Source organism: Battus philenor, unplaced genomic scaffold (genome assembly GCF_028537555.1).
Source record: "Battus philenor isolate CCGP_79_NKW_IND1 unplaced genomic scaffold, ilBatPhil1.0.hap1 SCAF_20, whole genome shotgun sequence".
Lineage (NCBI taxonomy): Eukaryota > Metazoa > Arthropoda > Insecta > Lepidoptera > Papilionidae > Battus > Battus philenor.
Window position 1 is genome coordinate 11,168,592 of NW_027181683.1, and position 13,846 is coordinate 11,182,437.

The following is a 13,846-nucleotide window of genomic DNA, read 5'->3' on the forward strand; positions in this document are numbered from 1 at the left end:
CAAACTAAATCCTCTCTACTAATACTGCTACATTGCACAATAAATAACTTAATTAATTTGTTATTATAATAACTAAATTTATATTTACACGGCGTTCGTATCTATACAAATCGAGTGGGACATGTAACATCTAAATTGAATTATCAACAAATTGCTTAACTAACTTCAAGTCATAGTCGCTGTTACGTGATTGGATAATTGCAATGGACCTATTATATAATTATTTCATTTGTATTTCCTACGTGGTTTTCGTAACAACAGGTATAAAACAATTGGTTCGAATTAGATAAATATAACACAACACAAAATTGTTTTTAATTTTTAATCTGTTTTATATAGAGTCAACCGTTGTCTTTGCTTTTGTAGCTATAAAAAGAACAGTATTCTTGTATGATTGGCAAAGAATTGTCAGCCAAACAATGAAGTTGTAACATTAAGAATATATATATTACAATCCTTTTGTCTAATATATCGTTGACATGTATGTATGTTTATTTTATATATGCTCACTACCTTACACTCAGAGCCGGAAATCATAATGAAGTCTCTGTGGTTGTAAATATGACATAACCTACAGATCTTTGATCCTATGTAATATACTCTATTGAACAGTGGCAATGTGATGTAACTGGTTCAAAGTATGGCACCTTACAAACTCTTTGAAACTATGATCCAAGATATTAAGTCGAAATTCATAATACTTTTAATATAGCTTTTTAATTGATTAAATGGAAAAATGTTGCAATGTGTAAATACTGACTGTTTTTCAAACGAAGATTCGAACGCAGCTCGTTGCTCGCAACTGTCAAACGTGCGAAGTTCATAGCGAACTGTCAAGCACGCGATTTTAATAGCGTACTGTCAAAAGCGCGTTGTTCATAACGATCTGTCAAAAACACGTAATGTTCATTGTGAATTGTCAAAAGCAAGTACGAGTATACATTATTTTTTTCTGTAATTATCTATGATTTTGCACTTTTCCCTTTTTTTATCATTAAGAAACCTACAAAATATTAGGAAACGAGTTAAAAAAGGTGATGAAAAAATTAAATCTTGTATAAGTCTTTCTCAAGTTATGACGTGATTAAGGGAATCAGGGATGCTACCTGTTACAGAGATCGGTACAAGTTTGAGACAAGACGTCCCGGTTTTGTGGTCACTGCAACACAGCTAAAGGTTGTCTATTACAAAACTATTACGAGTTTCTGTTATCTATAAATAATATATGTTTGGAATAATATAACTAGGATCTGTGACCTCTATGAAACTTTAAAAAATTATTCAGGATCTGTCACCATTATGATATTGGTACAAGATTTTGTGATTACTTCAATAGAAGTAAAACGTAATAATAATTTTTTTTTTATTATCACATAGCTTTAGACAATTCCCACGACGACAACGGCTAACTATTTTGTAATGTAACGTAATTTCATGTTCTAATAAAATAGCCGACTTATGTACATGTTTTTATTTAATTAGTTTGACATTTTTTAAATAACAGATATTAATTTTATAGATAATTACTGTGATATCCTTTTAAGTTAACTTATTGACTTTAATAGCGAAGCCGATCGCCGCAGGGGGCTTGGCCATGGATCGACTACATAGTTGTTCGCGGATGTCAGGTAAGTAAAGTGCGTTTGTCTGCATGTTTTTACCTCACGCGTTTAATGCGTCACAAATGTTCACCGGTATTTCCTTTGTTAAACCCCTTATCGATATCAATAAAATAATACCATACTAAATAAATGTTTTACATTAAAAATTACGAAACCATATTCAACGAACAAAGTTAAAACAGCCCTCTTTTAACCGCATGCTTGTATTTATTCATAGTGTCATGCACTAAGAATTATTAAAAGTGATCAAAAGATCGTGAGCAGAGAGCAAAGCCAACTGTCTTAAAGATTCTGTGTAATTACAATATTTATTTATTTATCATTGAAATTAATTAACTAAATAAACAGGAATAAGTCCAAAAACACGCTAACTTAGAGTAAATAAGAATAATCAACGTTATAGCAAGCGAATGAGTCCAGATTTTGCAAAAAGCACATGCGTGTAAACACATCCTTACTTCGTTATCATTAATCAAAGAATTGAGTTGTCCAGTATCTGGTATTAAATCTGTCAGCTGAATACAGTATATCATCTGCTCGTAATCGACAGGACAATGGGTTGTTGTATTGTCTTTTATAATTATAAAAACTGAGCGATGTCTTATGTATCAAACATATTAATATCAAGTTATATGACAATCTATCAGTGAATAGAATTGTTCCTTATGGAAATTTTCTAACATCTTCATATTTATTTACTTATCTAGGTACACTAAGTACACGTTTAAAAATAAAAATTTCCTGTAGAAATGATGGTCATAGATGTGCCTTCATATGTGAAACACAACCTTAAAATATATATATAAAACACGCAAACAAAACTGATCATATTTGAGAGGAAACATTTAGTTTACAATTTTATACTGCCAAAGGACACTTAATGTCAGTGTTAGGGACTTTCCTTGAAAATGATTGCATGCCGGAGGTTTCTTTTTTTCAATTAATATCTGTTATAGATATAGTTAATTATTAACAAGTTTTTTGGAAACTCTATAAGAGCACAAAGATGCTTCTCTTTCTTCCATTTCTCAATCTCTAGTTATCTTTATTTAACCATGGAACATAGCAAAGATTGTGGGGCTATTCACTCTTCACTTGTCTTCAAGTCAGGAATGAATAGGTTTCTTCTAGGTAAGTATGTAGCATCTTAGACCTCGTAATAACTTAACATCAGGCGAAACAATGGAATGGAAGACCTGAAAGATCCCTGATGTTCCTCAATTGTTCTGTCCATCGTGATCATCGTGAAGCTAGGCCAGCTAGGCTTCATTTACAACCTTGACTAAGTGTCTTTCGACATCATTTTATAATATATGAGACTATACGAGACTAAACGAGTGCCAGAAGCATTACTTGACCTTAAGATTCCACAGAATGGTACCATTAATACAGTACATTTTATTACCAAGTCATCAATGAGCGTCGGATTTAAGTTTTAAAATTCATTGATTGGAAAATTCGACCTCCATTACGAATTGAAACGATGTTTTTTTTCCTTCTGTATACTTTGTAATGTGATAATGAATCTAATTAGGTATTTTATCTCCCTTTGTTAACGAACTAATTTATTTAAAACATTAAGTAAGAAATCAACAATTGCATCATCTATTGCATTTATTCTTTCATTCAATAAAAGAACTAGTGTTTTTAATGTGCTCATCTTTTTCTTTCTCAGACATTAGACACATATATTTTCAGATGCTATTTTGTATTGACTCTCACCAGGTTCTGGATGTTCTCAGGTTCTTGAGGGATTCACTCTACCTTCGACAGTACTTATAAGACATTTAGACCTAAGAATTGTTAATACGAAATACGGTGCTCTAGAGAAATGGTATTAAGGAATCTAAAATGTAAGTAACTTTTCTTTTGAGATTATTCATATCATCTTTTTAGATATATGACGTCCACTATTGTATATAGGCTTCCTCTATAGGCCAGCATTAAACGTCTTCCGATGACTTTATCAAAGTTATCTCTTTGTCTATTAAAGTAAAAGCATCTATTACCGAAGTACGCAAATTCATTATTGATCAGATACTACTGTTTTATCAGCAACAAATGGTTCAATACAAGAAAGTGTATTAGAACTTTCAGAAAATATTATGGATTGTTAAACGAATGTTTTAAATGTCCGAAAGGTGGTTCTTCTTCTAGGTGGACCAACATCCTTAAGATCGTGGTAAGTCGCTTGATGCGGGAAGAGTAAGACAGGACACCATGGCAAATTTATAGGAAGCCTATGCATCGCAGTGAGGACATGATGTTGACGATGAAAGGAATAAAATGATATGCAATCGTAAGTAACAATATTTTGCCATCACCATCGTACTAAAGAAGTCACTTATACTATACTTGAAATATCAATCACTTGTTCTAATGCTTAAAAAAACAATTGCAATGTTCAATTGTTTTATTGCAAAGGATCGCGTGATTGTGCGCCATTTGTCGCATCAGAACACGTCTGTTTATAGTTGGTACAATTTTAAAATTGCATCGTTTATGTATTAGTTACAAATAGATTTTCTATTGTGTTATCTTTTAACATTTTTTGAGTTTAGAACGCTCTATTTCGATTCCTTGATATTATTCAAATTTAAATTTGGATTATCATCTTGTTTAAAATATACCGAATCATTTGAAACGTTCATATAAACATATTAGTGGTAATTAGTGCTGAACTGTAACTACTGAATGAAGGTATTTTTTTAAAGTGTCCCCAAAAATAAATTTGTCGAAATTCGTCATGGACTCTTCTCAGGATTCTTGTTTAAAATCGTAGCTCTATTTTAAGTCGACAGATAATATTATAGAGGAGTTTAATTTGAATCTGTTGTCTATCAAATTTGGTCCTTTCACATTTTTCTTTTAACGCACTCAAGTGATCATAACTGCTGAATTAAGGACCTTGGTGAAAGTGACCACAAAAAAAACTTTGTCTTGTCTCTTGGAGAACTTATTTGGGATCCCCGTAACGTTATTTAAAGGTCGAGGAATGTTTTTTGTTTATTATTAAAATTAAATTTGCTCTTTTAGGCATTCCTGACATTCACATTTCCAAAGGGTAAATGATCCAAAATGAGGTATGAATTAATAAATATGGATCCTAACCCATAAACCTGAACACATATAGGCGATAACGAGGCTTTTAACCAAAGAAAAAAGATGGATTGCCTTGTAAGCAAACTCGATTTCCCAAGAGCTGGCATAGGTTATATAAATTTTAATATTGAAATAATTCGCCAATCAACTGAAGCCAAAAATAATCGTTCAAAGAGACACATGTGGCTCGCGGGCAACAGTTTGACCGCCCCTGTTATATAACATTGGCCAGAATTGGTTTAAAAAATATGAGATAATACATAACATCGGTTGTTTAAGTTTAACTACGAGGTCGAATTAGAGATGAGCAGATCCGTAGACGAATGCAAGTATCTGATATAACCTAGCGGATTAGTTGAAGGCAGTGGTGAAATACTGCACAGAAGAGGTGAACATTGGGACCCTGAGGTGCTGTAGTGGCGACCATCGACCAGCAAGCACAGCATAGGACGTTATCCACAGGTGGACATGACCTTCTTAAGTCGGTAAACCCTGGATGCATGCCGCTTCTAACTGATTATTGGAAATCTGTCGGGTAGATCTTTGTCCAGCTGTGGAAATTCTATTGCAGAAATGATGTCTAATGAAGAGTTCGTTTAGTAGATTACACTCCAGTATCTCTCCAAAGAGGTTTTACTCCAAACAGTGGCAATTTTACTAAGCGAATACATACATACATGTCTTTAATATATTAGACTTTTTAACGTGATCTGAAATTGTTTAATTAAATTTGAAACCCAATTTCGGACCTTATGATAAGAAAAATGTTATATATAGATTTTATTATTTTCAAATATCTGTTAAAGTAACTTGATAAAATTGTTCAAAAAACTAATCATTAACAGAAATATTACTTGTTTTTTATCGACTTCTTAGGTTTACGCGGTTTATTGATAATATACCAGAAGTTTCGAGTGGTTTTTAGCACCACGTATGGGACTGTGATATATACGTCTAAATGACACAGTTATTGCGCGACATAATCCATTAAAAATATGTTTAAATTCTTAATTTAAATTTGTTACGAGATTTTTTAGTAAGTGGACAGTTCTTTTAATATTCGAAACTTTTTGAACGAAAGCCTATCGAAATATGTTTTTAGTTAATTCAAATATATAATAATTGTGCATTAATTTGTACAACACGACGTTAATTATGCGTTTCGACAAATTGAATCATCACGACTAGTCATAGGTTTTAGTCACATTTATAATCAAACACTGCGATTTATACTAAATTAGGATAAGTTCAATGTCGGCTTTGCTGTTCTCTTTCTCTTTCTCTTGCCTTCATCTCCAATTCCTCTTCTTCTTTAGTTAGAGGCACCGTGCTGTGGTTGTAGAGACCTTGCGCCATGAGCTGCAGAGCGAGCGGGTTGCGCTGTCCGGACGCCTTCTTGATCTTGGCACGCTTGTTCTGGAACCAGATCTTGATCTGCGCTTCCGCCAGGCCCAGCTCCGCCGCCAGCGCCTGCCGCCGCCGCTCCGTCAGGTAGCGGTTCTCCGCGAACTCATGCTGCGAACAGAACATCCCTGTCACTCTACAACCACCAAATCGACACACACATACCCATATCACCACTAGCTGATCCCGCAAACATTGTTTTGCAAAAAAAATATTTTTAATTTTCAATTTAAAAATAAGGGTTGATCGTAGAGGGGTGAAAATTTAGGGTTGTATGTATTTTTGTATGTTGTATCATAAAAAAATAAAAACAAAAAATTTCGTCAAAAAAATAAAAAAAAAATTTTAAGGGTGAACAACCCTTATCACTTAGGGGAATGAAAAATAGATAGTAGCCGATTCTCAGACCTACTGAATACGCATATAAAATTTGGTACAAATCGGTCAAGCCGTTTCAGAGGAGTTCAAGTTCGAACACCGTGACACGAGAATTTTATATATTAGATTATTATAACAAATCGAATCATTTGCCCAAAGAGTAAAATAGTTTTTTAGAAAAAATGTTCATTTATTTCCTCATCATCATTTCTGCTGTATTTTCATCAACCACAGGCACACCTTCAAGAGGCCTGGTAGAAAGTGGCCTGCATACATCTCTTCCGTCGACCTAAATAAAGCCTGTACACATTGTGGGTAGACGCCTTATGCTGCTCTTGCCGGCCTATGGTTAACCTTAAAGTACCAGCTTCCATGTGTTCTGAGCACTATATATGGGTAGGTCTAATAGCCCAAATATATTTAAAAATATATTATTTTTTATCTATATTAACTTTAGTCTACTAGCCTATTTAAAAAAAGAAGACTAAGTTATGCCATAATTATGGTTACCTTTAGTCTAGCAAGCTGAGGTCCGGAGAAGGCGGTTCTGGGTCGTTTCTCGTCGCTCGTCGTGCCTTCCCCGGGCGGTTTCTTCGGCCTCCTTGTACGCGGACCTGCCCACAGAAAGCACACTTTTTTGGTGACCTCTGGGTAATTGAAAAAGTATAATATTTATATGTCTAAGTAAGAGCTAGGTTGTACTAGAACAATGGTCTTCCATATTTGGAACCCTAAGGGATTCTTAGTGGGATTCTTAAGACGCTAGTAGCCTATTGTAATATAGTCCGCAATATTTTCGGGAAAACAGGTCTGTGGTGATGTTCACGACATGTGTACAAGGTTAAAATTCTTTCCACCAGCACTGAGCGTTTTGCTAATACTTTTATAGTGCGAACAGTCATGGAATGAAACAAACTACATAGTAGCTGTTTTCAGCTACGATGGTATTTACCTTAGGAGTATTCAAGTCAAGAGTGAATAGGTATCTTCTAGACAAGCATGTACCATCGCAGACCTAGTCATCGCTTAGCATCAGACGAGATAGAAGTCAAATGCTTCGCCTAAAGAAGATAAAAAATGTCTATAGACAAGGAGTCCTCAATGTGGTCCTTGCAAAACTCTAGAGTACTTTATTATTCAGGATATAAAAAAAAAACTTGTAATGTTGGTCAATTGCAAAGACATGTTAACGTTTATTAATTTTTTTTAATAATTTATAAGATCTATTAGGCGGACCGGAAAGTAATGTCGTTTCTGTCGACATGTTTTACAGAAAAACCGATTGGTTTTAACCGCTCAGGTACTGAAAATTTGTATACTGGATATCAAAAGGTTGTTGATAACGAAGGTGAACATATTGTTGATTAGAAATAAAAACCTGTTAAAAATGTAGTAGTGTGAATTTAACTTAACAAAGCGACATTACTTTCCGGTCCCCCTAATATGGTAATTATTGGTTTACCAGTAAAGTCAAATAGTTATATGTACACACACACACACACACACACCACGGGCTGAGGTGTACTGCTACGTGGCGCGTCCCCAAGGTTGCGGATAGGGGAAAGCCCGAGAGTCGCAATTTGCGAAACAGGGTAGGGGTGAAATAAAATAGCCCTCGCGGACAAAACACAACCCGATGTCAGTGGTCTAGCGTGCCCAGGACTGGAAGGCGACAGGGAATGGTCGTCGCAAGCGCTCCCCTGAGGGTACCAGGTCCCACCTCAGGCGTACTTAAGTGGCCTTACTTCGGTAACCGGGGCTCTGCCGAAGCGGACTGTATATTTCCCTAGGTTCTCGTGGGAACAGCATGGATAAATTAATAAAAAAAACAAACGAAAATGAAAGTAATATGGAGCTGAAGAAGGCATTACAGCTCCACGAAAATACAATCACTGCCCTGGCGGAGTACATAAAGGGCAAATTAAACGTTCATGGAGAGATCCGCAAACATGTGGCCGCGCTAGGTACATCGTTCGCAAAGATCACCAGGGAAATTGGAAGCGTCGGAAAATCAAACGCCACCACATCCGTAGGAGAAGTGCAAACGTCACCGTCTCTATACAGATTGTATTCGGACACGACTGTAAAAGAAACCGAAGAAGAAAGCAAATCGGCAACACCGAAGAGCCGAAAAACGCGAAAAGTCAAAAGGACGGAACGCTCTTCACCCTTGGAGATCAGCCAGGCACCGAAACTGCGAAAAGCTAATACAGCGGACTTAGCAGTTACGGTAAGGCCAGAACTGAAGCCAAAGCCGCCACTTCCACACGATCACTCGGAGTGGAAAGAGGTAAAAAAGAAAAAGCAACCCAAGAAAAAAGTAGTAACGCGTCCGAGTGCTCTTATCATTCGCCCAAGCCAGAAGGATCAGTACGCCGAGATCCTTAAGCGGGTCAAAAAAGATGCTTCCGCAGATCATATAGGCAAATGTGTTGATAAAATTAGAAGGACGGCTACGGGCGATATGCTTCTTATCCTAGCGAAAAATCAAAAAGATAAAACGCAGGAGATAAGAAACACCATTTCCACAGTTCTTGGAAAAGATGCTACGGTAGTATGCAAAGTACCTGAACAGGAATTAGAGATTAAGGACCTAGACGAAACCACGACGGTGCCTGAAATCGTAGAAGCCCTACAGAAAATAACTGGCGGAGGAAGCCATATTTCTGAACACTGCGTCAAGTCCCTTCGCAAAGCATACGGAGGAACACTTACGGCTTCTATTAGAGTAGCAGCAGAATTGGCCAGAACCTTAACAGAGCGGCAAAACATCAAGATAGGTTGGGTCAATTGTAGAATAAGAGCTACTCAAAGGCCTATAAAATGCTTCAGGTGCTGGCACTATGGTCACGTTGCAAACAAATGCAGCAACAAACATGACAGATCGAAGAGCTGCATCAAATGTGGGGAAATAGGCCACAAAGCCAAAGAGTGCGGTAAGGAAGCCCGATGTGTCCTCTGTGTTGACATTGGGAATTCCGAAGACTGTGCTCACATTGCAGGATGTGGTCATTGCCCTGTATTTAAAAAAGCACTTCAGATGTTAAGACAGCCTCAAAAATGATCAAGGTACTACAAATTAATCTTAATCATTGTGAGGTTGCCCAAGACCTACTCATGCAGACTGTACGGGAGCTAAAATTAGACATAGTACTAATTTCGGAACCCTATAAGCACATCAGTGGCCTAAACTGGATCACCGATAAGGAAGGAAAAGCTGTCATCTGGGCATGTGGCACTAAACCTCTCCAGGGTAATCAAAATAATTGTTCTGGATTTGTAAGAGCCAAATTTAATGGAGTACATTTCTACAGTTGCTATGCACCACCTAGCCTAACACACGATGAGTTCGTCCGGTTCCTGGCCAAATTAGTGGAGGATGCCCGAATGTACTCCCCGGTAGCTATAGCTGGAGATTTTAACGCTTGGGCAGTGGACTGGGGTAGTAAAGCTACTAACACTAGAGGTTGCCAGCTTCTGGAAGCGATGTCACTGTTGGACGTCGCCTTACTTAATACAGGCGATAAACCCACGTTCACAAGAGGCGAGGCGAGCTCAATTGTGGATCTCACTTTCGTCAGCAGTACACTGGCAAGAGGAAATAGCAGTTGGGAGATCTCGGATACTTACACCGCTAGCGACCACTGTGCCATATACTGGGAGGTATCATGTAAGCCAAATACAAATAGAGTACCACACACAAGAACTGGCTCAGTGGGTTGGAGGACTAGCATGTATGATCCCGGCCTGTTCAAGATAGCACTCGAGGATCGACCACTGCTTTCCAAAAGTGCCAGTGAAAAGGCGGCTGAAATCATAAGGAGGCTGACCGAGGCCTGCGATGCAACAATGCCAAGGCGACGCAACAACAACCGAACCCCACCGGTGTACTGGTGGAATGATAACATTGCTGAGCTTAGGAAAATATGTGTTAAGGCGCGTAGAACCTCCCAACGGGCTCGGAAAACACCACAATTCGAGCAGCTCTACGACAAATACAAGGAAGCGCGATTAAAATTAAATAAATCCATTAAAGAGAGCAAGAGAAACGCGTGGAAAATATTGTTGGAAGAGGTTGAAAAGAATCCATGGGGCAAGCCGTACCAGGTTGTAGTTAAACAACTGAGACATGAGAATACAACGCCCACTTGTCCTATTCTACTAGGAAGAATTGTCAGAGCTCTGTTCCCCACGCAACCAAAATCCTCCTTTCAACTAGGGATTGTGGATCCGAATGAAATCCCCCCTATTACCGAGAAGGAGCTAATGGTAGCATGCGGTAGGGTTGGAAACAACAAAGCTCCGGGACCGGATGGGATCCCCAACGTAGCTCTTAAGCAAGCTGTTGTAGCAACACCAGGAGTCTTCTTGGAGGCCTACAATAGCTGCTTACTGGAAGGCACCTTTCCTACCGCGTGGAAACGACAGAGACTGGTACTTCTCCCTAAAGGTAAGAAGCCACCAGACGAGCCATCGTCATACCGGCCCCTCTGTATGCTGGATACTGCGGGGAAAATACTAGAACGTATTATCCACAGCAGGATCGAAGCAGCAGTTGAACCCCACCTAGCTAACTCACAGTATGGGTTCAGAAAAGGCCGGTCTACGCTGGACGCTATAGAGCAAGTAGTCAATATAGCAAAACTAGCAGTGTCTGGGAAAAGATGGAAGAGAGGCTCGATAAAATACTGCCTGGTTGCCACCTTGGACATTAAAAACGCCTTTAACTCAGCAAAATGGGAGGTCATCATGGGGGCACTTAGCTCACTGAATGTACCTCTATACCTACGTAAAATAGTCGCTAGTTACTTCTCTGATAGGGTCCTCATATACACTACGGAAATCGGGACGGAGGAGTACAAAGTCACTGGAGGCGTCCCACAGGGGTCAGTACTAGGGCCACTTTTGTGGAACGCTATGTACGATGGACTCCTAAAGAAACATCTACCCAGCGAAACTAAACTCGTCGCATTCGCTGATGATCTAGCAGTCGTTATAGTAGCGAAACACGTGGAGGAAGTGAAGTGGGCATTTGAAAGATCCTTCCAAGTAATCACCCTGTGGATGAGGTCAGTCGGACTAGAACTGGCTGAGCAGAAGACGGAAGCAGTGCTCATTACTGGCAGGAGAGTTGCGGAGACCATCACACTCAATGTCGGCAGCTGTGAAATCGCAACTCAACCAGCTATACTGTACCTAGGAGTAATGATCGACCATAGGCTAAACTTTAAAGATCAGGCTGAGAGAGCAGCAGCGAAGGCGTCTCTGGTGACAGCTAAACTCTGCCGACTCATGCCTAATGTCGGAGGTCCCAAGCAAAACAGAAGGAAGTTATTAGCGTCGGTGACTACGTCAGTGCTTATGTACGGAGTACCCATATGGTCCGACGCACTGAGCAAACAGGAGTCCCGACGGAAAATCGCCTCTGTTTATAGAGTCAGCACTCTACGGGTAGCTAGCGCCTTTCGTACAGTATCGGAGGATGCAGCATGCGTGATAGCAGGTATGGTTCCTGTTGCGCTTCTTGCAGACGAAAGAACTGATCTGTACCGTAGCAAAAAAAGCAAATCAGACCCAACTTCAGCTGAACTTAGAATTCGGGGAAGACAGAAAAGCTTGCAACAGTGGCAATCGTCCTGGGATAAGTCGACGAAAGGAAAATGGACGCGTAAGCTTATACCAAACCTAGAGTCATGGGTGAACCGAGATCATGGAGAGTTGAACTACTACCTGACCCAGATGATATCCGGCCACGGCTGTTATCGAGCGTATCTCCATAGGTTCAAATACGAAGATTCCCCTGACTGTCCTAATTGTGTCGGAATGATTGAAGATGCAGAGCATGTCTTTTTCGTCTGCCCCCGATTTAACGAAGCCAGGAGGTCTTGGGAAGAAGGTGTAGGATGCAAAATCTATCCTGAAACTCTGATAGCTACAATGCTATCCTCGCCTTCGGCCTGGGAACTTACGAGCGCGTACTGTACGACGGTGCTAAAGGAGTTGCGTAAAATAGAGCAAGAGCGGAGGAAGTTGGCCTGAACAGCCACTCTATCAGAGAAAGCTACGGCTAAATCCCCCCCGCGAAGTAATGCCTAACGGCCATGCCGTGGGGACCAGGGATACCGAAGAGAGAGGATTGTTTTTAGTCGGTATTGATCTAGATCGAGTCCGACATACGGGGCACCAACATCAGGCCCTATGATACGTAAAGGTATTTTTAAACCTCTATAAAAAAAAAAAAAAAAAAAAAAAAAAAAAAAAAAAAAAAAAAACACACACACACACACACACACACACACACACACACATATATATATATATATATATATATATATGTATATATATATGTATATATCAGGAGTAAGCCGCCAAAAACTATTGTTACGTCAAAAAATAAAAAGAATCTTAACTGTCAAAAAATTCCCACAAAATGGCGGCTCATTTTATAAATTATTGATACAATTTTTTTCTTTTTTGCGGTGGACAGTGGACAGTAGCCGCTACTCACCCGCTGGTATCTTTAAATTATTATACACAAGACCCTCGAGCAAATTGTAACTCTATTGCATCGTGATAAAAGTCATTTTCATATCTAATTTCGTGTTTAAAGTTTCCGAAATCATGTTTAAAATTGACGTCTTACTACATTGATTAAGTTTATGCAATATATAATAGTGAATAAATTTCTAGTGTTGTAAGTATTGACACTTAGAAATATTATAGTTTTATTATGTTTTTATTTAAGTATACATTAGTTTATTCAAATGTCTCTGCTAAGACTAGAAGCTGATTTTAAGTTACACGCACTTTTGAATCATCAATTATTTATAACAATATAGCTTCAGAGCATCTGCAAAAAGTTGCCAGTATATCTACACTGCATTTTGGAGAGTGCGTATTTAAAATCCTTCAATATTCAATATTATCATCATCATTTTAATCATATAAAGTCCAATTATAAACAAAAGTTTCCTCTATGGATTTATAAAAGAATCGCTAGTATAGTTTTGCATGCTGTCTTCTAACGACCATTGACAAAATATAACACAACACTGTGATCAAAAAGTAAGGTCAATTTGTTATTAACCGTAATTTTTTTATTTATTATTCCAAATATATTTCATCCCCTTCAAAGTTATCTTCACTATGTAACGCACTTTTGACAACGCATTTTCCAGTCCCCGAAATAGTCGGACTATTCTTTTTCCTGTATAGCCTTCAAGATCTTCTATTCGGTTTTTATCTCCTCAACCGTGTAAAAACGGCGTACCTGTATTGGCCTATTGAGTTTGGTGAATAGCTAGGAGTCGCACGAAACCAAATCAAGCGAATATAGTGGT

General features: G+C 38.4%; 1 protein-coding gene across 1 annotated transcript in view; it reads right to left on the reverse strand.

Moving 5' to 3' along the window:
- Positions 1 to 5,816: 5,816 nt before the first annotated feature.
- The window catches only part of LOC137922734 (homeobox protein invected-like), a 111,345-nt gene continuing 103,315 nt past the window's right edge, over positions 5,817 to 13,846 (reverse strand). The window contains exons 5-6 of the mRNA XM_068765781.1: positions 7,017 to 7,120; positions 5,817 to 6,239 (exon numbers count right to left, since the gene is read on the reverse strand). Of these exons, the coding sequence (XP_068621882.1) occupies positions 5,973 to 6,239; positions 7,017 to 7,120 (371 nt within the window). The 3' untranslated portion in view covers positions 5,817 to 5,972. The remainder of the gene's footprint in view (positions 6,240 to 7,016; positions 7,121 to 13,846) is intronic.